This window comes from Leucoraja erinacea, chromosome 9 (assembly GCF_028641065.1).
Source record: "Leucoraja erinacea ecotype New England chromosome 9, Leri_hhj_1, whole genome shotgun sequence".
Taxonomy (NCBI): Eukaryota; Metazoa; Chordata; class Chondrichthyes; order Rajiformes; family Rajidae; genus Leucoraja; species Leucoraja erinaceus.
In genome coordinates this window covers 12,782,358-12,807,726 of record NC_073385.1, presented here as the reverse complement: position 1 = coordinate 12,807,726, position 25,369 = coordinate 12,782,358, and the positions used below count along the sequence as shown (strand labels likewise).

The following is a 25,369-nucleotide window of genomic DNA, read 5'->3' as shown; positions in this document are numbered from 1 at the left end:
AGTTACTCCAGCATTTTGAGTCTGCCTTTGGTCTGAAGATCCCTCCTCCACGGAAGTGAATGTGTGTGCATCTTGCCGCGGTTGGCTGGGTGCTTTCCCACCCGGAGGTGAAACCTCGCACCGTCTCCTGTGACTGTGAGAGGAAGGTGACTGTCTACATGGCGGTTTAGCCGCTATGATCCCTTGCAGAGTGTCCGGGCTGCTGCGCCGCCTCCGCGCCCAGGCCCAGTTGTTGGCCGGCAGAGGCTGCAGGAAATGCTCGTCCGCCCGGCAGCAGGAGCAGGAGGAGGGAGAGTCCGAGACTCAGGATCTGTACGATGTGGTGATCTCGGGCGGCGGGATGGTGGGCACGGCCATGGCCTGTTCTCTCGGTAAGGCCGGGGCCTGTCTGGGTGCGGGGCGGGCGGGGGAGATAAGGTGTGGTCGGCCTCTCACTACACAGGGGTGGGAGGCGAGGGCTGGCTTGTGAGAGGACTGGGCCGCCAATACTACAATACACAAAACGAACTATACAAGATTATAGAAGACTATACTACACCAAATAAAACAAAACTACACAAAACGACACTGGACAAGATTATACAAGACTACACTACACAACACATTACACAAAACGATACTATACAACATTATACAAGACTACACAACAAACTACACAAAACTATACTATACAAGACTATGTTACACCAAACTACACAAAACAACACCATACAAGACTATACTATACAAAACGACACTATACAAGATTTTAAAGGACTATACCACACAAAACTACACTACATTACACAAAACGACACTACACTACACAAAACTACACTACTCTTGTCCTTGAGACTCTTGAAAGGCGCCCATAAATAAAATTTATTATTATTACTACTCAAGACTATACTACACCAAATACACAAAAATGGATTGATTGTAATTATGTATTGTCTTGCTGGTGACTGGTGAGCACTCAACAAAAAAGCTTTTCACTGTACCTCGGTACACATGACAATAAACTAAACTGAAAACTATACTACACCACCACACAACCCTGCGCTCTAAACTTCTTTGGACTTTTTTGCACTGGCATTGTGGTAATCAATGTATTGATATTTACTTTACTTTATTATCCATGTGTGTATGATTTACAGGTCTGTTCTGCTACGAGTAATATCGCTTACTCCCCTCCCCCTGAATAGTTTCAGTCATTCTGATTAATTTTGCTAATTGTAAGCCTCATTGTCACCTTACCCTTAGCCAACAATGATCCTTTCCACATTTCCTTGATCACTGTCTGCTCTGATCGGTCGTTTTCACACCTCACCCTTCCATATCTCTAGTCCCCCTCTCCTCTACATCTCAGTCTGAAGAAGGGCCTCTCCGGAGATGCTGCCTGTCTCGCTGAGTTACTCCAGCATTTTGTGTCTATCTTCGCAGCATTAGCAGTTCCTTCCTACACATTAAGAATATCATTGTTCAATTGATAGTACTTATGACAATTAAACACTGGTGACCTCTGGAAGGGCAGGTGCCTAGGGGCAGTGTAAAGTGTACTGAAAAGTAAATGCTCAGCCATGATCTTAATAATAATATAATAATATCTTTTATTGTCATTGTACATAAGCACAACTAGATTTGGTATGCAGCTTCCATCCGATGTCATAACTTAAATAACTAATAAAATTTAGATTTAGATACCCCGAGAACATGGTTTGTAAGAAGAACATTACAACAGTAAGATAGTCAAAACAGTTCAAACAGACTAAAGTGCAGATGTGTCTGTGTGACGTGACCATCCGAGGGAGACAGTCCATGGGGGGGTGGAGGACACTCAGCGGAGCCGGTTTAGAGCCGCTATAGCTCTGGGAATGAAGCTGTTCCTGAGTCTGGAGGTTCGGGCGTAGAAGGCCTTGTAACGTCTGCCGGAGGGAAGTAGTTTGAACAGTCCATTACATGGGTGTGAGGAGTCTTTATGGATGCTGACGGCCTTCCTGAGGCACCGTGTGTGGTAGATGCCCTCCAAGGCTGGTAGCTGTGTCCCAATAATCTTCTGTGCTCTGTGGACGACGCGCTGAAGAGCTCTCCTCTCCGCCTCCGTGCAGCTGAGATACCACACAGAGATGCCATACGTTAGTATGCTCTCTGTGGTGCAGCGGTAGAAGGTTGTCAGCAGCTGTTGGGGCAGGCCAGTCTTTTTTAATGTTCTCAGGAAGAACAGTCGTTGCTGTGCCTTTTTGACCAGCGCAGCGATGTGGTGGACCATGTGAGGTCCTCTGAAATGTGAGTGCCTGATTTGCATAGCAGGTACAGGCAACTTATTGGCTACTCCTGCTACTGCATATAGAGTCTTACAGTGTGGAAACAGGCCCTTCGGCCCAACTTGTCCACACCGACCACTGTGTCCCATCTACACTAGTCCCACCTGCCTGCGTTTGGTCCAATTCCCTCCATGTCCTATCCATGTACCTGTCCAACTGTTTCTTATGGCAGCTCGTTCCATACACCCATCACTCTTTGTGTAAAAAAAAAAAAAAATTTACCCCTCAGATTTCTATTAAACTTTCCCAGCCTCACCTTAAACCAATGTCCTCTGGTTCTCGATTCCTCTACTCTGGGCAAATACTTGGATTACAATATCTTGAAAAAGTTTCTTCGCAGCCTGTTGGTTGACTGGCAGGTTGTTAGTGGGCTTAATATTTCCATCCCTTTTTTTTTCAAAATAGGAAGGTAATATTTGTAAATACTGCTCTGTATCAGGATAATTGGAAGATTATGACCAGAGTCTCTGCACTTTCCACCCTTACTGTCCCCTGAATAAGATGAGTTTCTAGAGGAATGCCATCATTTTTCAGTGTCTCTCATTTTATTTGTTCTGTTCCCTAACCACAAATTATACTGGTTCCCCCTTTCAATGTTCCACTGATAGCATTCTCATCTCCAATGAAGTTAAATAGAGTGTACAAACTCTGCGTCCACACAAAAAAATGTGCTTTCTTGTAGGCTCCATTCTTCCTTTGATTACAAGCCAAGAAAGTCCCTTTAATAACTTTGGATACCCAAAGACCTTGGCAATGAATCACTTCTTGAGGCGTTTTCACTGGCTGCTTAGTATTAGATGGGTGTCATTACAAACCATCCATATTATAAAGCCAAATCAAATGTTGATTTATTTTGGGAGCTGTTGAGGAATATAAAACATTTGCTACATGTTGGAGTAAAATGTATTTTGACTGGATCTTTACGCAGTGATGGAATATGGCCAAATGAAGTGAAATTTATGCCTTTATCCCTCCCTAAGCCAATGATCCAAATCTCTCTGGGAAAAGGATTCTTCTGCTGGAGGCCGGAAATAAAAAATCAGACGGCAAGCTGCCAGACCTGCACAGTAACCGAGTGAGCGCCCTTACTCCAGGATCTGCCGCTTTCTTAGACTGTAAGTTCCAATTACTCCATTCTACCTTCATTCCAAAAACACAACTGCTGAGACTGGAAATCTAAAATGGGAATAAAGTATTGGAAAGATGAGGAGAGATGATTGATGTTTAAGGGGAAGGATTTGATAAAATGTTATTACTCACCGAACTATGCATCATTGTACAAAATGATAGAATTACTCAGAGGGTCAGGCAGCATCTCTGGAGAACATGGGTAGGTGATGTTTTGTGTCGGGACCACTCTTCAGACTTGCATCTGTATTGATGCAAGTTTTAGTATTTCTGGCATTTCAGCATTTATTTTTCCTTTGAGTTTTTGAGCAGAGTATTTGAGTTAAATCATATTGTAGAGGTGCACGTTTTGATTAAATTGTAAATCATGTGAAGCCCGTGTTAGTGTGCAGAGGTTATACCTTTTGTTCATCACCCCAGGACACTAACGTCTTGTTTGGTGCTATCCTCCAGAGCTCCTGATCAGGCAGGCAAGCATCTTAAAGGCCTCAGTCTTGCCTGTATGAGACTGAAGAAGGGTGCCAAAACAAAATGTTGCCTATCCATCTTCTCTGGAGATGCGGCCTGACCAGCTGAGCTACTCCTCTCTGTGTCTTCTTTTGTAAACCAGCATCTGCAGTTCCTTGTTTCTTCGTGTGTGCTACTTGGAAATCAGCTGCATATACCTCTACCCACGGCGCATACGGTGACTGAGTTTGTTGCCGTGCAGAGAACTCTGGGTGAGGAACAGCCATGCAGCCAAACACCGAGGAAGAGGCAGCAGTTTCTATGACATCCAGTAGAAAGTGTCGGAAATGGCTGTAGAATTTGTAGGTGTGGACAGCTGTGGACAGCTGAGGCAGGTTCAGCCCCCCTGCAATGGCCCGCACTCACTGAGCTGTTCAGGGTGCAACCCCGAGTTTTCACCTCTCTGTACTGCACAACCACCTGCTTAGCACAGCCAGCCTGAGATCACTGTCTCACTTCATGAATCCACACCCAGGGCAATACAGTTGCTGTTTCAGTGCCGTGGGGGCTTGCCAGGAGTTTATGGCAAGGCTTGTCACCCTGAGGAGCTTACAGAGGTGAGAGCTTTGTTGGATTTGAAAACCAGGATAATGTCTCAAGAAGGGCCGTGACCTGAAATGTTGCCGATCCATGTCCTCCAGAGATGCGCCTAACCTGCTGAGTTACTCCAACGCTTTGTATCCTATTGAGGATTTTAAAAGTTGTTTTTACCAAGTGTTAATTGAGGTTAATTAGTGCCTGTGTGGTGTTTTGGCTCATTCATTAAACCTGACCAGTGTTTTACTTCGTAATAATAAAATGGTCCTGCTTTGCTCACACACTGTGTACAACTGTAGTTATTACAAAAATAACCCCGTCCATTGTTTCAGCTTTACTTTTCAACCACTTTCACTTCTCCGTAGGTTTTGGAGCTTGGGATGATATTTGCAACATGAGATGCAAGCCGTTCAAGAGGATGCAGGTAGATAGTATAATTGTTATGTTACCGAACTGGTGACTCAGACGCGTTCAAATCTCCACTATGATTGCAAGACCACTGGATTGTCATAAAAATCCATCTTGGCCGCTCAGCGGGGCGGGCAGCATCTCTGGAGAGAAGGATGGGTGGCTTTTTGGGTGGAGACCCTTCTTTGTCACCCATTCCTTCTCTCCAGAGATGCTGCCTGTCCCGCTGAGTTACTCCAGCATTTTCTGTCTATCTTCAGTGTAAACCAGTATTTTCAGTTCCTTCTGACGCATCTTGGTCGTTGTTCTTCAGCCTCTCTTTCTTGCTGGATCTGGCCTGGATGAGATAACTGCATAACAACACTGTAGTGGAGTCTGAAATTCCGAACAAGTTGTTCAGTTGAAGTTGACTTGAAGATGGGTGATAAGTGTGGTTTTTTTTTTAACCAAAACCCCATGAATGAATTAAATAGCAAATTAAATCCATTCTTGGATTCATGGGATGCTTTTGGATTTGTTCTGTCATTTTATTTATATGTTTTTTTTTAAATCAAAAAGGTTAAATTCCACGGTTACACAAAAAAGCTGGAGAAAACTCAGCGGGTGCAGCAGCATCTATGGAGCGAAGGAAATAGGCAACGTTTCGGGCCGAAACCCTTCTTCAGACTGATCGGGGGCGGGGGTGGGTGGGGACAAGAAAGGGAAAAGGAGGAGTAGCCCGAAGGCTGGGGGATGGGAGGAGACAGCAGGGGGGCTGAGGAAGGGGAGGAGACAGCAAGGACTAACAAAATTGGGAGAATTCGATGTTCATGCCCCCGGGATGCAGACTCCCCAAACGGAATATGAGGTGCTGTTCCTCCAATTTCCGGTGCTGCTCGCTGTGGCCATGGAGGAGACCTAGGACAGAGAGGTCGGAGACGGAGGGGGAGTTGAAGTGCTGAGCCACCGGGAGGTCAGCTTGGTTATTGCGGACCGAGCGGAGGTGTTCGGCGAAACGATCGCCCAACCTCCACTTGGTCTCACCGATATAGATCTGCTGACATCTAGAGCAGCGGACGCAATAGATGAGGTTGGAAGAGATGCAGGTAAACCTCTGTCGCACCTGGAACGATTGCTTGGGTCCTTGAACGGAGTCGAGGGGGGAGGTAAAGGGACAAGTGTTGCATCTCTTGCGGTTGCAAGGGAAAGTGCCCGGGGATGGGGGTGGACCGAGAGGGAAGGGAAGAATTGACAAGGGAGTTATGGAGGGAGCGGTCTTTGCGGAAGGCAGATATGGGGGGGAGATGGGACGATGTGGCGAGTGGTGGGGTCACGTTGGAGGTGGCGAAACTGACGGAGGATTACTTTTTGTATGTGACGGCTGGTGGGGTGAAAGGTGAGGACTAGGGGGACTCGGCCCTTGTTGCGAGTGCGGGGATGGGGAGAGAGAGCAGTGTTGCGGGGTATGGAAGAGACCCTGGTGCGAGCCTCATTTATGGTGGAGGAGGGGAACCCCCGTTCCCTGAATAGTGAGGACATTTCAGATGTCCTGGTGTGGAACGCCTCATCCGTGGAGCAGATGCGGCGTAAACGGAGGAATTGGGAGTAGGGGATGGAGTCCTTACAGGAAGCAGGGTGGGAAGAAGTGTAGTCCAGATAGCCATGGGAGTCAGTGGGTTTATAGTGTATGTCGGTCAGAAGTCTATCACCTGCAATGGAGATAGTGAGGTCAAGGAATGGTAGGGAAGTGTCGGAAATGGTCCAGGTGTATTTGAGTGCCGGATGGAAGTTAGTGGTGAAGTGGATGAAGTCAGTCAGTTGTGTGCGGGTGCAGGAGGTGGCACCAAAGCAGTCGTCGATGTAGCGGAGAGGTTAAATTCCACCTTGAATGTTGATTCGTACCTAAATTGGCAATTGGGAGTCTGAGCTGCACACCCAATGATTCAGTTACTTCTCTTGGGTGGGTGGGGGGATAGGTTAATTTTAGTCTGTACTTCAGTCTTCAGAGATGCAATGTGGAAGCAGGCCCACTGAGTCTGCACCGACCACCGATCACCCCGTACACTAACACTATCCTACCCACACTAGGGATAATTTGGAATTTTAACATAAGCCGATTAACCTACAAACCTGTACGTCTTTGGAGTGTTGGAAGAAACCGGAGCACCTGGCGAAAATCCACGTGGTCAGAGGGAGAACGTACAAACTCCATTCAGACAGCACCCGTAGTCAGGATCGAACCAGGATCTCTGGCGCTGTAAAGCAGCAACTCAACCACTGCGTCACGGTGCTGCCCTTCTAGTTCCTTGTGTCTCTAAATTATTTCCGTACTGCACAGCTCTCCTCATCTGCTGTATTATATTTGACCTTTATTCACTTCTACTTGATCTGAAAAATCAGTATTCCTGCTTATTGGCAAGAGTCCCCACTGTGGCCTTGAAGGGTCGAGTTGGGTTCAGCAATTAATATCTTATGCAGTTTGCTGGCAATGCTAGTTTAAATTATGCAGCAAGGTCAGCTACCTGTGGTAAAGGAAGGAGAACGCTGATGTGTTTTTCTTTGTATAGTTAATTTTACAGTTTGATGACTAAATAAACCAAGCGTTTGCATGTCAACTTTTGCTCAGTTTGTCGGTCAGAAAACCGGAGGTTCCAGTCCTGCTCCAGAGACTTCAGCACGAGCCTCGGGTATCTGTGCTGCCATTCCGAGACCAGCAGACTTTAAACTTTTGAGTCACAGCGTTGTAACAGGCCCTTTGGCCCACCACGTCTGTGCTGACCAGTGATCACCCCGTACATTAGTACTATCCTACTCATTAATGACTCGGGTTCGATCCTGACTACGGGTGCTGTCTGTGTTTGCTTTCTCAATGTGTTTGCTTTCTTTACCACCGATTCGATTAACTTTTTGGGAATTATGCACCAGCACTCCCAAGTCCCTTTGCACCTCCGATATCTGGATTCTCTCCCCATTTAGAAAATAGTCTATGCCTTTATTCCTACTACCAAAATGCACAACTCCACACTTTGCTACAGTCCGAGTCGGAATTTATTTCATCTTTGGTGGGATAAATTAAAAGGATTAGGTCACTTTCAGATTGTTGTTATGGGAGTTTGCGTGCAAATGAATAGACATGTTCTCACCACCTATATCCTGAACTACTATCTACCTCATTGCAGACCCTCCAACTATCTTTGATCAGACTTTACTGGATTTATCTTGCACTAACCGGTTATTCGTGTTATTCCATTTATCATGTATCTGCACACTGTGGATGGCTGGATTGTAACCGTGTATTGTCTTTCTGCATAATCGAGAAAATACCAGGATTGGAAAACTGGAAAGTGAAATAGAAACTGAAAATGCTGGAAATGTTCCAGTCAGGCAGTGCAAATGGAAAGTGAAACAAGAGTCATCATCCTAATACATAATTCTATATCTCTCTCCTCAGCAGTGAAATAGAATTTGCTGTGAAATAGAATTTGGAAAGGTACAGCACAGGACCAGGCTCTTCGGCCAACCATAATGCAAAGATAAACTATTCTCTGCCTACACATGATCCATATACTTCCATTTCCAATATAATGTATATATATATATATTTTAGTCAGAGGGTGGTGAATCTGTGGAATTCAGAAGACTGTGGAGTCCAAGTCTGGATATTTTTAAGGCAGAGATAAATAGATTCTTGATTAGTACAGGTGTCAGAGGTTATGGGGAGAAGGCAGGTGAATGGGTTTAGGAGAGAGAGAGATCAGCCATGATTGAATGGCGGAGTAGACTTGATCCGCCGAATGGTCTACCTGTACTCCTATCACTTATGACCTTATGAAATTTGTGTGTTCTTTCCTCAGGTTTGGGATGAATGCTCGGATGCAATGATCACCTTCGATAAAGCTGACCTGTTGGAGGACATGGGCTTCGTCGTTGAGAACGATGTGGTGTTGATGGCTTTATCAAAGCAGCTAGCGGCTGCCGCTGGTGGGTGCTAACCTTGAGACCGGGACGTTCACAGCGGGTACACGGGGTATTTTCAGTGGCAGTGAGTGCGTACTCTGCACCTCCACAGACTTGACACCACCTTTCAAATGATCCTGACAAATGCAGCTCTATGTTTTGGGAAGGAAGGAATTGTAGATGCTGGTTTTCACTGAAGACAGACACAAGGTGCTGCAGTAACTCAGCAGGACTTTGGAGAGAAGGAATAGTTTGGGTCCAAAGAAGGGTCTCGACCGGAAATGTCACCCATTCCTTATCTCCAGAGATGCTGCCTGACCCGCTGAGTTACTCCATCATTTTGTGTCTACCTTCTATGTTTTATATGCTCTTCTGCACCTCCCCTTTTAGACGTGACATTAAACTAAGGCCCATCTTCCCTCTTGGGGACATCAGAGGTACTGCAAATGTTCTTTTGAAGAAAAGCAGAGATGTTGCTGCTTTGCATCATTATAGCAGGATATTATCATATTACAGTTCATGCTGTGTGCAAATTTGCTGCTGAAATAAAAGTATTTGGAGTGATATAGCGTGGAAACAGGCCCTTCAGCCCAACTTGCCCACATGTCCCGTCTACACTAGTTTGGCCCATATCCCTCTAAACCTATCCAATCCATATACGTAACTAAATGTTTTTTTAACATTGTGATAGTACCTGCCTCAACTACCTCCAATGGCTTGTTCCATATACCTACCACCCTTGTTTTTTTTAAAATGAAGTTGTCCCTCAGGTTCCTATCAAATCTGAAACCTTTCTCCCCCTCACCTTGAACCCAGGTCCTCTGGTTTTTGATTGCCCCAACTCTGGATAAAAGACTGTGCAGTTACGCTATCTATTCCTTTCATGATCTTACGCAGCTCCATAAGATCACGCCTCATCCTCCTGCGTTCCAAGGAGTAAATTAGTGAGTGCTGGCTGGGAGTCCGGTTGTGAGAATGTTGGTCAGGTCTAGAGGTAATGTGTAGGAAGGAACTACAGATGCTGGTTTACACCAAAGATAGACACAAAATGCAGGAGTAACTCAGTGGGACAGGCAGCATCTCTGGATAGAAGGAATGGGTGACGTTTTGGGTCGAGAGCCTTCTAGTATATGGTCTGAAGAAGGGTCTCGACTGAAATGTCACCCATCCCTTCTCTCCAGAGATTACACCAGCATTTTGCGTCTATCTTAGGTCTAGAGGTAATATTTATTTAGTTTAGAGATACAGCACTGAAACAGACCCTTTGGCTCAGTGATCCCCACACATTAACACTACCCCACAGACACCAAGGACAATTTTACATTTTATACCAAGCCAATTAACCAACAAACCTGCACATCTTTGGAGTGTGGGAGCTATCCGAAGAACCCACGCACGTCCCGGGGAGAACGTACTAACTCCGTACAAGCAAGCACCTGTAGTCAGGATCAAACCCGGGTCTCTGGCGCTGTAAGGCAGCAACTCTACCGCTGCGCCACCGTGCCGCCCCGTTTGTGTGGATAGGTGTCTCGAGCAGATGAGCTGAGGCTGGGTGAAACCAAATAATATTGCAAAGGTACAAATAGGCAGCCTTGTTGATGACGTTCTTTTGGGGCAACATCACGTCCTCGGGGTAGGAGGTCGTGGAGCTACTGTCGGGAATGTCATTTGTGGGGGACAGATGTAGACCTGAAGGATCTCTGGGGTGGCCAGTGAAAATGTGGTGAAACGATGGAGTAATAGTACAGAAAAAGTGCTGGAGTAACTCGGCAGGTCGGGCAACATCTCCAGAGACCATGGATGTTCTCCAGAGATGCTATCCATGTTCTGCAGAGATGCTGCCTGACCCGCTGAGTTACTCCAGCACTTTGTGTCCTTTTACGTAAACCAGCATCTGTAGCTCCTTGTTTCTACTATGTGAAATAGGGCGTTGCTTAGCTTGGTGCTGTTTCTCCCCAGACAGGGTTGACGTGATGTACAGGAGCAGAGTGGTGAAGTACACCTGGCCTGACCCCTACCAAGTGCCTGACACCAAACCATGGGTGCAGGTTGATTTGGCGGATGGGAGTAAAGTGGAGACCAAGTTACTGGTGAGCAACAACCAACCCATGAAGCTGTCTGCAATAGGGAGTGGTTCTTTATTCTCCTTTTCTCCTGGTTGTGTACATTTCAATGGGAGTACCAGCCCCTCCTGCCCTAGTCCCTACCCTATTCATGTGGGCAGCCCCCAGGATGTTGGGTTGGATATCACAGCAGTCCTTAATCTGGCTTCGGCTTGGTTCCATTCATGAGTTGAAACTTGGCAAATAGTTTAATTAAACTGTACCTTGGTACACGTGACAATAAACTGAACTAATCTAGTTCCCCCTTTCGGCTTTGATGTGTACAATGTTCCAGCACTGATTGGAAGAGAATCAGCTCTGAACACGGATAGTTCATGTTCATAAGTGGTAAGACCAGAATCGGGCCATTCAGCCCATCAAGTCTACTCTGCCATTCAATCTTGGCTGATCTATCTCTCCCTCCTGACACCATTCTCCTGCCTTCTCCCCATAACCCCTGACACCCGTCAGGATAGCAGAGTCAGGGGATATGGAGAGAAGGCAGGAACGGGGTACTGATTGTGGATGATCAACCATAATCACAATGAATGGCGGTGCTAGCTCGAAGGACTGAATGGCCTACTCCTGCGCCTATTGTCTTTTGTCTAAGTGATCTTTCTGTTCAATTTGGCTTCACTACATTGAACAGGTTGCATCTCTCCTCCAAGTAGATTGGAGCAGACGGCCCCAACTCAAAGGTACGGCAGTCTGCCAGCATTCAGTCCGTGCAGTGGAAGTACGATCAGTCAGCTGTTGTCGCCACCCTCCATCTTGCCGAGGTAAGCGGACATCTTCTGTCCTCGCTCAGTGCTGTGAATGATTTGGGCAGCGGATGCTCCCGGCCTGTAATGAAGTGTGAGGTTGCTGTGGCGACCGGTTCCCCCTGTGGGCTTTGACGTTGATGTAAATGGGCGAAGATCGACACAAAATGTTGGAGCAACACAGAGGGTCAGACAGCATCTCTGGAGAAATTGGCTGGTTCTGACGGTCGAGGAAGGAACGGAGGGCTTTAAGGCCTTCCTGGTGGGGGATTAAGATGTGGAGTGACTGAACGCCCATAGTAAAGATGAGGGAGCGGGGGGTTGGAAAGTGGAAATCATTAAAGAGACAAAGGGCTTGTGAGGTAACTTGGACATAGGTCGGGAGGGATTGGATCAGGGGGGATTGGATGGAGTCGAGCTACGTGGAAATAATTTCAGTGGGACAGGAACAGGCAGAAACAATGGGTCTATCTGGGGTGTTGTGTGTATGGATTTTGGGTAGAAGGTAAAACCAGGCCATGTGGTGCTGGGGAACGATAAGGCTGGAGGCTGTGGAGGACAAACAGCCGGAAGTGAATTGGTCTGTGAGACTATGACCTGGTGCTTGTCTGTGGGCTCATGGTCCAAGGATAAGTAGGAGGAGTGTCCTGGTCTATCTGAAAGCGGAGGATGGGAGCTGATGATACAATGATGAAAATCAACAGCCATTGTGACAGAATGTCTTTGTTTCTCTCTGTTCCTCTTGTAAATCATTAGCCCACGGACAACAATGTGGCTTGGCAGCGGTTCCTGGTGACCGGACCAATTGCAATGCTGCCGGTAGGTTTAAAGTTTTAAGATTTTACATGTTGTACTAAAGATGCTTATTGTGCACAGAAAAGTTTGTTGCTAAGTCATGGACACTTGATCTTATTGCTGATTAAATTATTTTGTTGCTCTATGTGTAGAATTTGCAGCACGTGAATATGTTCATCATAAGTGATAGGAGCAGAATTAGGCCATTCGGTCAGGCTGCCATTCAATCATGGCTGATCTATCTTTCCCTCTCAACCCCATTCTCCTGCCTTCTCCCCATAAGCCCTGACACCCGTACTAATCAATAATCTATCTATGTCATCCATTGACAAAAATACCCATTCTTAGCCTCCACAGCCTTCTTTGGCAATGAATTCCACAGATTCACCTCCCTCTGACTAAAGAAATTCTTCCTCATCTTCCTAAAGGAACATCCTTTAATTCTGACGCTATGAGCTATGGTCCTTCGGCCCAACTTGCCCACACCGGCCAACAGGTCCCAGCTACATTAGTCCCACCTGCCCCGCGCTTGGTCCATATCCCTCCAAACCTGTCCTATCCATGTACTTGTTTCTTAAACGTTGGGATAGTCCCAGCCTCAACTACCTCATCTGGCACCTTGTTCCATGCACCCACAACCTTTGTATAAAAAAAGTTACCTCTCAGATTCCTATGAACATATCTGCCAACATTTGAAAATGAAAATTCTTACTCTGAGTGCGAGTGGGGTGGGGGGGGTCTCAGGGCCCGCCTTAGTTCTTGGATTTTAAAGGGTTTTTTCATTTTGTCAGAGCATTTCAGTATTCTAGTACCGGAAAATCAGTATTTTGCTGAGGAAATCAGTATTTTTACGCGGTGCCATTTTGCTGAATCTTTTTTTTTTAAATGTGCGGTCATACCCATGTAAGAGTATAAGAATGCATAACTTGTTTATTGTGTATTTGTTATACAGTTTATTGTGTATTATGTCATAGCTGCTTTCTTGCATTTGTCCAGAAGTTTATCATTGAAAGTCAAGCTTAGAATTTTTCTAACGCACAAACAGTAAAATGACCCCCAAAAGATAAATATGTCATGAAATAAATGACTTCATACAGCTAAAACAATCTTTACAAAGAATGTTACCAGAAATGTCTCTGCCTAGCACTGCGAGCAAACAGGAGAGAAAAGGTGTTTAAGAAGGCACTGCAGATGCTGGAGAATCGAAGGTACACAAAAAAGCTGGAGAAACTCAGCGGGTGCAGCAGCATCTATGAAGGAAATAGGCAACGTTTCGGGCCGAAACCCTTCTTCAGACTTCAGCAGAGAAAAAGTGTTGGGCGCAGCCATCTTCTGCTTCAGTAAGGGAAGCTGGTCCGTGATTGGCCGCAACGCCCCTCTGAGACAGCGTCTGATTGGCCGCCGAGTGACCAGCGCATTATATGATTGGGCACAATGCCTTTGAAGACAGTGGCTGATTGGTCGGGAATTTTAAGGGAAGCTGGTCAGTGATTGGACACAACCCCCTTAGAGACAGCGGTTGATTGGCCATTTTTTCCCCTCTTTTCAAAATCATACTGTTCCAATTTTTCACACTTTTTTTTAACTTAAAAATCGGAACAAATACGATAAAATCGGACTAGTTGGCTGGTGTGTATTAAATCTTTTCCCTTTCACCTTGAACCTATGTCCTCTGCTCCTTGATTCCCCTACTCTGGGCAAGAGACTCTGTGCATTTACTCGATCTATTCCTCTCATGACCGAGACTCTCCCACTAGTGGAAACATCCTCGCCACATCCAATGGGCCACACAATGGCAACTGTGCCACAGGAGCTGCCTGATCACCATGAATCATTTACTCAGTGCCCGTGATGAGGCTGGTGCATTTTAAAGCCTGGCCTGAGGAGTTTCTGCGATGTACTATCAAAGTAATAATTGAGCCTCTCTGTGTCTTTTTCAGCTCTCCGATAATCTCAGCTCCTTGGTGTGGTCGACCTCCCACCAGCACGCGTCTGACTTGCTCAGTGTGGATGAGGAGACGTTTGTGGATGCTGTCAATTCCGCTTTTGTAAGTGGATGCAGAGATTGCTTGCTATAGAGCAGAGTAGGAACTGCTGTTGGTCTGTACAGAGCTTGCTGCTTTCAGCGATTTGGTATTAGCAGTACAGGGCGGCACAGTGGCGTAGCGGTAGAGTTGTTGCCTTACAGCGCCAGAGACCTGGGCTCGATCCTGACTACGGGTGCTGTCTGTGTAGAATCTGTACGTTCTTGTTGTGACTGCATGGGATTTCTCCGGGTGCTCTTGTTTTCTCCGGCACTCTAGGTTTGTAGGTTAATTGGCTTTGGTAAAATTGTAAATCGTTCCTAGCATGTAGGATAGTGCTAGTGTGCAGGGATCGCTGGTCAGCACGGACTCAGTGGGTCAAATACAGTTTCCGCGCTAAAGGTTGGAGGAGGGGAAGAAAAAACAGCTATACTGTAACAATGTTACAAAATTTTGAGATTTAAAAAATCAAGTCTTTAATTTATCCCATCAGATAAAGCATAAAAATAAGTTTAATTTGACACCTAATTCACTTTCATATCTTCGGTATTAAAAAAGTTATGGCCATTTTCATACTCAGAAATTGGCATCTTGTTCCCTATTGCTTTTTCATTGACTTAACACAAAAGCTGTGATCGAGAACATTTAAACGCCGATAACTTTCTTAAAATTTAAGAGAACTGAAAGAGATTTTCAGTTATTATAGATTGAAGCATTCTGAAACAAATATGAAACAATCTTACTTGGATGACTTGAAGCATATAATTAGTTAGTTACCTAATTTAGCTAATTACAAAATTCAATTACTAGATCTAAACATCTATCCATTTCTTAAGAATAGATTAACATTTTTAAATAGCCTCAGTGTCCAAATAACATTCACACAATAATTCAGAATATAACATAATTTTTAAATCTCATTGTCATGGGTTTATAGGCCAAATGGAAGGAATTTAATGTTTAATACCTGTAAATTAATGGCCATTTAAATCGGCTTGCGAGTGGGATTTTCTGGAACGGTACCATTTAGAACGTTCAGATGCGGTGAATTTATACCCCCATATCTGCAGCAAATACACTGCCGGTTCTTCGGGGGGAAAATCAGCGTTTCGCAACGTAAAATGTGAATTAAATACATCTTAAGCAACACTTTTATACATAAAAATATACTACTTTCTTTTACCTGGTCCTGTATAAAATCCGTCCCAGTTGTTGGCATTGACGGCTTCAGAAGCTGCTATTAAAATCATTCCAGCGACTAACTTGTCGGGTGAATTAAAAAAAAAAACCACACAGAATGGCCGTAGGAACGATTCTTTAGTAAAATCTTGCACTCCAACAAAATATAATTCAGGACCAGGTCGGGAAAACACCCCGTTTTAACCCCGTCCACCCCTCAAACGTGCCAAAATCGTGCACGCGGCCAGTGGCAGAATTACAGCGCCGCTGAAGGTAAGTTTTGTAACGTACCTATATACTGCTTTTCAGCATAGGCTTCCAGGTTTGAGCATGTATAGAATCAGGCTGCTTAACACCGTCCATATGGTAGAAGTTCATGTTATAGGAGCAGAATTAGGCCATTCGGCCCATCAAGTCTACTCTGCCATTCAATCATGGTTGATGTATCTTATCCTCTCAACCCCATTATTTTCTAAAACCCTTTCTAAGTTACCTGCATAAACATTCAGAATGAAAACGCGCTAACTGTAGCTCTGGCCATTAGGTGGCATTGCGGAGAAGAATGTTGAAACATGCCTCAATTTACTAGCTGTGTAGGAATGAACTACAGATGCTGGTTATACATAGTAGACACAAACTGCTGGACTAACTCATCGGGACAGGCAGCATCTCTGAAGAGTAGGAATGGGTGACTCCTTCAAAGTGTAAAGACCCGAAACGTCACCTATTCCTTCTCTCCAGAGACGCTGCCTGTCCCGATGAAATACTCCAGCATTTTGGGAGTATCTTCAATTTACTAACTGTTCAGCTCATCAAATAATTAGTGAAGTACCAAGGGACTTTAGTTAATGACGATTTAAAAATGCAGGTACTTGCTGCTGGCTGCATGGAGCTTCCTCTGCAAAATGAAGGTGGGGGTAATGAATTAGACACAACGCAGCAGGGGTTGCCACCTTGTGGGGGAATTAGAGGGAAAATTGGCAGAAAAGGATCTGTAGCCTCTTTTGCTGTAAATTGTAGTTTATCTTTGTGTAATTCTGTGAAGGTGAACACTGCAAATCCATCTCCTATTGTTTTCCAGCACAATTATTTTGTTTTCAGTTGGCAGGGCTTGAAACGTAATGTCAAGTTGGGCATTCTCTCCAAATGCTTTAATTTTGTAAAGCTCTTCTCTTTTGAGGGTTGGTGAACAGCAACACAGCTCTGCAAGGACAATAGCCCTCCAGTTCCCATGTTGGGGCCTGGGGTTGATAATGCACGTGCCTGCTGATTGTCTGAAGAAGGGTCTCGACCTGAAATGTTGTCTATTCCTTCGCTCCATAGAGGCTGCCTCACCCCCTGAGTTTCTCCAGCATTTTTGTCTACCGTCACTGCCTGTTTACTTTAGTTTAGAGATACAGCACGGAAACAAGCCCTTTGGCCCACCGAGTCCGTACCGACCGGCAAATTAACACTATCCTAGACACACTAGGTACAATGTTTCCATATATACCAAGCCAATATATCCACAAACCTGTATGTCTTTGAAGTGTGGGAGGAAATCAAAGATTTCAGAGAAAACCCACGCAGGTCACGGGGAGAACGTAAAACTCCGTATAGACAGCACCCGTAGTCGGGCTCGAACCCGAGACTGTGGTCATGCAAGGTAGTAACTCTACCGCTGCGCCACTAAGCCACCAGTGCCACTGTTGTTCTCTTAAATACACAACTGAAGTCTGCTCTTCCCTTGGACAGTCTTAGATGTGCACATCCTTCCCTCTCTGATCCTGTAATGCTCTCTTGAGTTTAAAAACGTTTTTGTGGTGCGGGGTGTTGCAATTGCGTATCCTTCCGTGGGAATTTGAGCAATTTTGTTTGGGCAGAAAAATATTATTTTTGAAGGTGCGTGTAAATAAATGATTGGCATGGAGTCCAGACAGACTGGGTAGGTTAAGTCGAGTGTAACAACCCAGCAATTTAGGAGAGTGAGGCTTGTTTAATTATGTGGTATTTTTGCACAGCTGTACTGTCAGGTGGTATCTTTGGGATGAGATTCTATCCGCATTCTCTGGTCTGTATGTAAAAGATTCTGTGGAGAATTCTCGCTGGGGTCCAGGCTAACGTGTTATCCCTCAATAATGTAAAATGGATGATCTGATTGTTGACACATTCTGTTTGTGGGATCTTGCTGTGCGTCAGAAACCCACAGAGTCTCCCACATTACAGCAGTGATACCTTCCAGAAAACTTCATTTGTTTTAAACTGCTCTGGATCTTCCTAAGGCATGAAATCCCATCTTTTTATTGCGTCCAAACACACAGTGAATGGGTTTGCATTGCCTTGTCCTTGGTCTTTTATGTGGACACTCTGTGAAGTGGAGCAATGCAATGATTTTTAACACAAGTGTTTACTCTGTTCCACTGCAAAACCTCTGGCAATCAGCTATGCAAAGGACACACATATCCTGTTCAGGTTCGAGGAGCTTTGTGCCTGACTGATTAAAAGATGGAGCACCCGGTGAAAACTCTCAGAGGCCATAGGGAGAACCTACAAACTCCCCACAGACAGCACCCATAGTCAGGATCGAACCCGGCCCACCAAATCCATGCTAAACATTGATCATCACCCATTCATACCACACTTTCGCATACACACTAGGGGCAATTTTACAAAGGCCAAATCATCTACAAACCTGGAACTCTTTGGGATGTGGGAGAAACCAGGAGGAAACCCATGCAGTTGCAGAGAGCACGTGCAAACTCCACACAAACAGCACCCAAGGTGAGGATGGAACGGGGTCTATGGTGCCAAGGGGCAGCAGCACTACCAACATACTGATGGTGCAATATGGTCACACTGCTCAACTCGTGAGATGCTCTGACTGCTTGAGAGAATTATCATTGTACCAAACAGGTATATACGGCATGGCCCAACACTTACAGGTTCAGTTCAGTTTAGTTTATTGTCACGTGTACCGAGGTACAGTGAAAAGCTTTTGTAGCGTGCGAACCAGTCAGCAGAAAGACTATGCATGGTTACAATTAATCAATTAATAGTGTATAGACAGACAGGGTTTGGGTTGCAACATTGTAATTGTAATTGTAATTGTAAATCTTTATTGTCATTTCCTGAGTATTCGCATACTCAGAGGAAACAAAAAAACGTTTCTCAACCAGTGTCCATTCAGTTTTCGTTACAAAATAAATAGCAATTAAAATTAAAATACAGTCATGAACAATTTAACCCTCTAATCACATTCAATAACATTCAACAGCCGTTCCGACCGGCAGCGGCACAACACTGGCTCTGCTGCAGTGTGGGGGGTTTGTGCGCGATACTTGGCAGGGGGGAAAGTTCATTTAACAGTCTTATAGCCTGTGGGAAGAAGCTGAGGAGCATCCTGCTGGTTTTGCAGCTAATGCTCCTGTACCTCTTCCCAGATGGGAGGATGGTGAAAAAGTCATGTGATGGGTGGTAAGGGTCTTTGATGATGTTGATTATTGATAATCAAACATGTTGATTATTGATGTACAATCGGTGGTGCAGGGGTTGAGTTGCTGCCTTACTGCGCCAGAGACCCAGGTTCGATCCTGACTGGGTTTTGTCTGTATGGAGTTTGTACTTTCTCCCAGTGAACTGCGTGGGTTTCCTCCGGTTGCTCCGCTTTCTTCCCATACTCCAAAGATTTGTAGGTTAATTGGCTTGGTGTAATTGTGAATTGTCCCTAGTATGTGTAGGATAGTGTTAGTGTACGGCAATCGCTGGTCGGCGCGCACTCGGTGGGCCAAAGGTCCTGTGTCCATGCTGTATCTCTAAACTAAATGCCTGATGTTGAATCATGAATATTTATTGATTTTATCTTGTTGATCTGTTGCAGTGGAGTAATGAGAACCATTCTGAATTTGTTGGCGCTGCCAACTCCATGTTCAAGACCGCATTTTCGTTCCTGATGCCGTCGGGCATGTCGGCACGCCAGCTGCCCCCGAGCGTGGCCCGCATCGACCCACAGAGTAGGGCCATGTTCCCCCTCGGGCTGGGCCACGCCACCAAGTATGTCAGGCCACGGGTTGCCCTCATCGGGTAAGTTTACGGTAACTTCTTTTCTCACATAGGACGGAAGTTGAGGGAGCCAGGCGACCGCCAGGTCTGTGCCCAAGGCTGCCCCCCGCAGGGATGGGCACAAAACCCAGCTGAGGATGGCACTTGTTTGATTCCTGCAGCAGGGTCTAAGTTAGGGGTACCGTACAGAAACAGGCCCTTCGGCCCACTGAGTCCGCACCGACCAGCGACTTGCCACACTCCAAAGACGTACTGGTTTGTAGGTCAATTGGCTTGGTAAGATTGTAAATTGCCCCTAGTGTATAGGAAAGTGTTAGTGTGTGGGGATCGCTGGTCGGAGCGGACTCGGTGGGCCGAAGGGCCTGTTTCTGCGCTGTACCTCTAAACCAAAATGTTTTGATAGCTGGTGATTGTCTAGGAGTAGACGTTTCAATTGGGAAGCAGGAATGCTAAGGTTGATAATAAACGGAGAATTATTAAATGACTACTGAATAAACACAAGCTTTCTGTTCAGATTTAACAATAAGTGCCATCTTAAGTGATTCCAATGCCAGGCAAACCGGTTGCCTCAATGTTCATAAGCGATGGGAGTAGAATTAGGCCATTCGGCCCATCTAGTCTACCCCACCATGCAGTCATGGCTGATCTATCTTTCCCTTTCAATCCCATTCTCCTGCCTTCTCCCCATAACCGCTGACATCTGCAATAATCAAGAATCTATCTATCTCTGCTTTAAAAAATATCCATTGACTGGGCCTCCACAGTCTTCTCCACTAATTCACCAATCTCTGACTAAAGAAATTCCTCCTCATTTCCTTCCTAAAGGTACGTCCTTTTATTCCACACGTTCTAGGAGTAGAATTAGGCCATTCGGCCCATCGAGTCTACTCCGCCATTCAATCATGGCTGATCTCTGCCACCTAATCCCATTTTCCTGCCTTCTCCCCATAACCCTTGACACCTGTTCTAATCAAGAACTTGTCTCTCTCTGCCTTAAATATATCCATTGACTTGGCCCCCACACCCTTCTGTGGCAATAATAATGATAATAATAATAATAATAATAAATTTTATTTATGGGCGCCTTTCAAGAGTCTCAAGGACACCTTACAAAAATTTAGCAGGTAGAGGAAAAACATGTAAGGGGAATGAAATAAATAGTAGAGACATGACTAGTACACAAAGTAAAGACAGAATACAATTCAAAACACAATATGAGGCAATTAATGCACAGATGAAAAGGGAGGGGGACGTGGGGCTAAGGATAGGCAGAGGTGAAGAGATGGGTCTTGAGGCGGGACTGGAAGATGGTGAGGGACACGGAATTGCGGATCAGTTGGGGGAGGGAGTTCCAGAGCCTGGGAGCTGCCCTGGAGAAGGCTCTGTCCCCAAAACTGCGGAGGTTGGACTTGTGGATGGAGAGGAGACCGGCTGATGTGGATCTGAGGGACCGTGAGGGTTGGTAGGGGGAGAGGAGGTCAGTGAGATATGGGGGGGGGGCAGATGGTGGAGGGCTTTGTAGGTGAGGATCAGGATTTTGTAGGTGATCCGGTGGGAGATGAGAAGCCAGTGAAGTTGTTTGAGGACTGGAGTGTTGTGATGCCAGGATTTGGTGTGGGTGATGAGTCGGGCAATGAGTTCCACAGATTAACTACCCTCTGACTAAAGATTCTGTTGTTATTCTGTGGCTATGACCTCTGTCTCCTAGACTCTCCCACTAGAGTCATAGAGTGATACAGTGTGGAAACAGGCCCTTCGGCCCACACTGGCAGACATGTCCCAGCTACACTAGTTCCACCTGCTTGCGCTTGGTCCATATCCTTCCAAACCTGTCCTATCCATGTAGTGGAAACATCTTCTCCACATCCACTTTATCCAGGCCTTTCACTGTTCACTAGTCACTAATGTGACTTGGTCGTTGGTTCCAGTGACCTGTGGGCAGATGGTTTCATAATCACAATACCTTTTCCCTCTCGCTCCAGTGATGCTGCCCACAGAGTTCACCCTTTGGCAGGCCAGGGAGTCAACCTGGGCTTCGGAGATGTGGCCTGCCTCTCGCAGCAGCTCAGCGAGGCCGCCTTCAATGGCAAAGACCTAGGTAAGAGTCTCCTTGTGCAGTGTGAACGGCCTGTCCCACTTGGCGATTTTTTTCGGCGACTGTCGGCGTCATATCAGGGTCGCCAAAAACGTTTGAACATTTCAAAAATCCAGCGGCGACACAAAGAATGTTGCAACACTTAAAAAAATACCGTGCGTCAATACGTCATCATGCTGTGAATTTTTCGGTGACCTGATACATCAGTCAATTATGCCGGCAAAAATCTCCAAGTGGGACAGGCCCTTGAGCGGTAATCCGGCTCGGTTTGTGGAGAGGGGAGGCAGAGAAAACCAGGTTATATTTCTTGGCATTTCAATTGGTCTGGACTTTGAACCATGCAGCATTACACTGCAGTTGTAAATCCACTCAAGGGAGCTATGAACCTTTGTGCGACAGGACTATAGTGTGTCTGAAGGAACTGCAGGTGCTGGTTTACACTGACAGGCACAAAATGCTGGAGTAACTCAGCGGGTCTGGCAGCGTCTCTGGAGAAAAGAAATAGGTGACGTTTTGGGTCAGGACCCTTCTTCAGACTGAGATTCAGGGCAAAGGGATTGTGGGCTTCACGTTTCCTTGATCATCGTTACTTTTTGCATATCTTTCATTCATTTGTTCCATGTCATTCGAAATCACCGTCTATATCTCATTTCCCTTTCCCCTGACTCTCAGTCTGAAGACGGGTCGACCCGAGACACCACTTATTCCTTTTCTCTACAGATGCTGCCTGACCCGCTGAGTTACTCCAGCTTTTTGTGTCTATCTACAACGTGCATGATATTCAACTCTGTGAATTGCCTATCCACCGAATTTCAAACTATCGTGATGCAAAGAAAAGTAATTGAAAATCTAAAATAGACACAAAATGCCGGAGTAACTCAGCGGGACAGGCAGCATCTCTGGAGAGAAGGAATGGGTGACGTTTTGTCGAGACCCTTTAGGCTGAAATTCACGGGAAAGGGGAATGAGAGATATAGACGATGATGTAGAGAGATGTAGAACAGATGAATGAAAGAAATGCAAAAAAGTGACAATGATACAGCTGTTAGCTGTAGCTAGGTGAGAATGAAAGACGGGTGTGGGAGGGGTAGAGAGAGAGGGAATGCAGGGGTTACTTGAAGTTAGAGCAATCAATATTCATACCCCTGGGTTTTAAGCTGTTGAAGCAGATACAAAATATCAGATGAATATGTATAGAGTATTAAAGGTAGACAAAAATGCTGGAGAAACTCAGCGGGTGAGGCAGCATCCATGGAGCGGAGGAATAGGTGACGTTTCGGGTCGAGACCCTTCTTCAGACTCCACAGATGCTGCCTCACCTGCTGAGTTTCTCCAGCATTTCTGTCTATTTTTTCCAGCGTCTGCAGTTCTTTCTTAAACAATGATAGAATATTGATAATCTATATTTCACGGCAGGCTTCGGTCTACTTTTGATGAGACTTCACCTCCTTGAGAAAGGTCACTTGCCCTTCTAGCCAATGTTACCTCTGTGGAATGAAGTTGGCTTTGATGCCACCACTCTGTCACCGTCTACTTCTGTCCCTCCAGGGTCCATCGATCATCTGAATGCGTTTGAAACAGAGCGTCAGAGGCACAATGTTCCAATCATGGCTGCTATAGACCTGCTGAAGAGGCTGTATTCGACCAAAAGTACGCCAGTGGTCTTCCTGAGGAGCCTGGGCCTACAGGCAACAAATGTCCTTGCACCCGTTAAGGTAATTAGAGGGGCCATTCTGCTGTTGTTGCGAGGATGGGCTTGGGTTTTGGCAGGCACTATCGCAACATTGAAGAAACAATTAGACCGGTACATGGATAGGGCAGGTTTTGAGGGATATGGACCTACAGGCAGGCTGGTAGGACATGTTGGCCGGAGTGGGCAAGTTGGGCCGAAGGGCCCGTTTCCGCACTATGTCTATGACTCTTGTCACCTGTCTCGGGATGCAGTGGAAAGCTTTATTTAACAAGCTATCCAACCAGATCAGATAATACTACACAAATACAATCGGGTCAAACTCGGGTACAGTAAGTAGAGCAAAGGGGAAGGTATAGAGTTCAGAATGTAGGTCTCTGCACTGGAGCTCAACTGTTCCCAACACTGATAACAGACAGGAATAAAACTGTTTGATACAAGATGAGGGTTTGAATACTCCAGGTTTGGGAAGGGGAAAAAGGATTCACATTAAGGGATTACTGGCGATTTATGCTCAGCCTATTAAGGGATTTGACGGCTTGTGGCAGCGTGGCGGCCATCTCGGCCCTACAAGCCAGTTTTTTTATCCCCTGCCCACCTGCTGCCTCCCAAAGCCGAGATACGAACCTGCCTCCACCACTTCCACTGGGAGCTCATTCCACACCGCCACCACTCTCTGCGTAAAGAAGTTCCCCCTCATATTACCCTTAAACTTCTGTCCCTTAATTCTGAAGTCATGTCCTCTTGTTTGAATCTTCCCTATTCTCAAAGGGAAAAGCTTGTCCACATCAACTGTCTGATTTTTCTTTTTGAACAATTTTCTTTGAGAGCAATTTTGGGCACCATATCTGAGGAAGGGTGTGCTGGCTCTGGGGGGGGGGGGCAGAGGAGGTTTACAAGAACGAACCCGGGAATGAATAGGCTAACCTACGCTGAGCGTTTGTCGGCACTGGGCCTGTACTCGCTGGAGTTTAGAAGAATGAGGGGGGGGGGGCCTCATTGAAACATACGGAATAGTGAAAGGCCTGGGATAGAGTGGATGTGGAGAGGATGTTTCCAATAGTGGGAGAGTCTTGGACTAGAGGTCACAGCCTCAGAATTAAAGGATGTTATTTTAGGATGGAGGAGAAATTTATTTAGTCAGAGGGTGGCGAATCAGTGGAATTCATTGCCACAGGAGGCTGTGGAGGCCAGGTCAGTGGATATATTTAAGGCAGAGATAGATAGATTCTTGATTAGTACGGGTGTCAGAGGTTATGGGGAGAAGGCAGGAGAATGGGGTTGGGAGGGAGTGATATATCAGCCATGATTGGATGGCAGAGTAGACTTGATGGGCCGAATGGCCTAATTCTACTCCTATTCCTTATGACAAGTAACCTTCCACTGTTTTGCAGGAACAGATCATGGCATTCGTTAGTAAATGAACTGCATCCTGCCACTTTTCAGACTTCCTGAAGCCGAGAGTGCTGGCTGCAAAAAAGCTTATACGTTCCTGCTGTAGGACTGAATTATATTTTGTAATTTATTCATTTTGACTGGAATACATGTCAAACATTAAACTGGTTTGAATGATCTCAGTTTCCCTGTTTTCATTCCGTGCGGTCTTTCCATTAGATGTTGGTGGGACTCTCACTGTCGGCAGTTATTGCACATTTTAGAACTTGCTGCCTTGAACTGGGTGGTCAACACAAATTGCTGGAGTAACTCAGAGGGTCAGGCAGCACCTTTGGAGGAAAGGAATAGGTGACTATTCGGGTCGAGACCCTTCATCAGACTGAACCTTCTGAATTTTGTAGTCGGCAGGGCAGTACTCTGCATATCGCCAACTTGGACAATTTAAAAAAAAAATTTTTTTATCAAGCCAAT

At 45.7% G+C, this 25,369-nt stretch overlaps 1 protein-coding gene across 1 annotated transcript; it reads left to right on the top strand.

The window, feature by feature from the left end:
* Window positions 1–85: 85 nt before the first annotated feature.
* coq6 (coenzyme Q6 monooxygenase) lies at window positions 86–25,076 on the top strand. The gene is made up of 12 exons (XM_055640159.1): window positions 86–371; window positions 3,284–3,418; window positions 4,841–4,899; window positions 8,717–8,843; window positions 10,779–10,909; window positions 11,593–11,700; window positions 12,439–12,501; window positions 14,418–14,525; window positions 19,537–19,739; window positions 21,701–21,816; window positions 23,362–23,528; window positions 24,898–25,076. The coding sequence occupies exons 1-12, from the start codon at window positions 176–178 to the stop codon at window positions 24,925–24,927; spliced, it is 1,443 nt and encodes a 480-aa protein (XP_055496134.1). The 5' UTR covers window positions 86–175; the 3' UTR covers window positions 24,928–25,076.
* The last annotated feature ends 293 nt before the right edge of the window (window positions 25,077–25,369 follow it).

Coding starts and splice junctions, on each gene's coding strand:
- coq6 (XM_055640159.1), top strand. CDS start 176: ATGATCCCTTGCAGAGTGTCCGGGCTGCTGCGCCGCCTCCGCGCCCAG. Junction 8,844..10,778: donor GCAGCTAGCGGCTGCCGCTG/GTGGGTGCTAAC, acceptor GTTTCTCCCCAG/ACAGGGTTGACGTGATGTAC. Junction 23,529..24,897: donor ATGTCCTTGCACCCGTTAAG/GTAATTAGAGGG, acceptor ACTGTTTTGCAG/GAACAGATCATGGCATTCGT.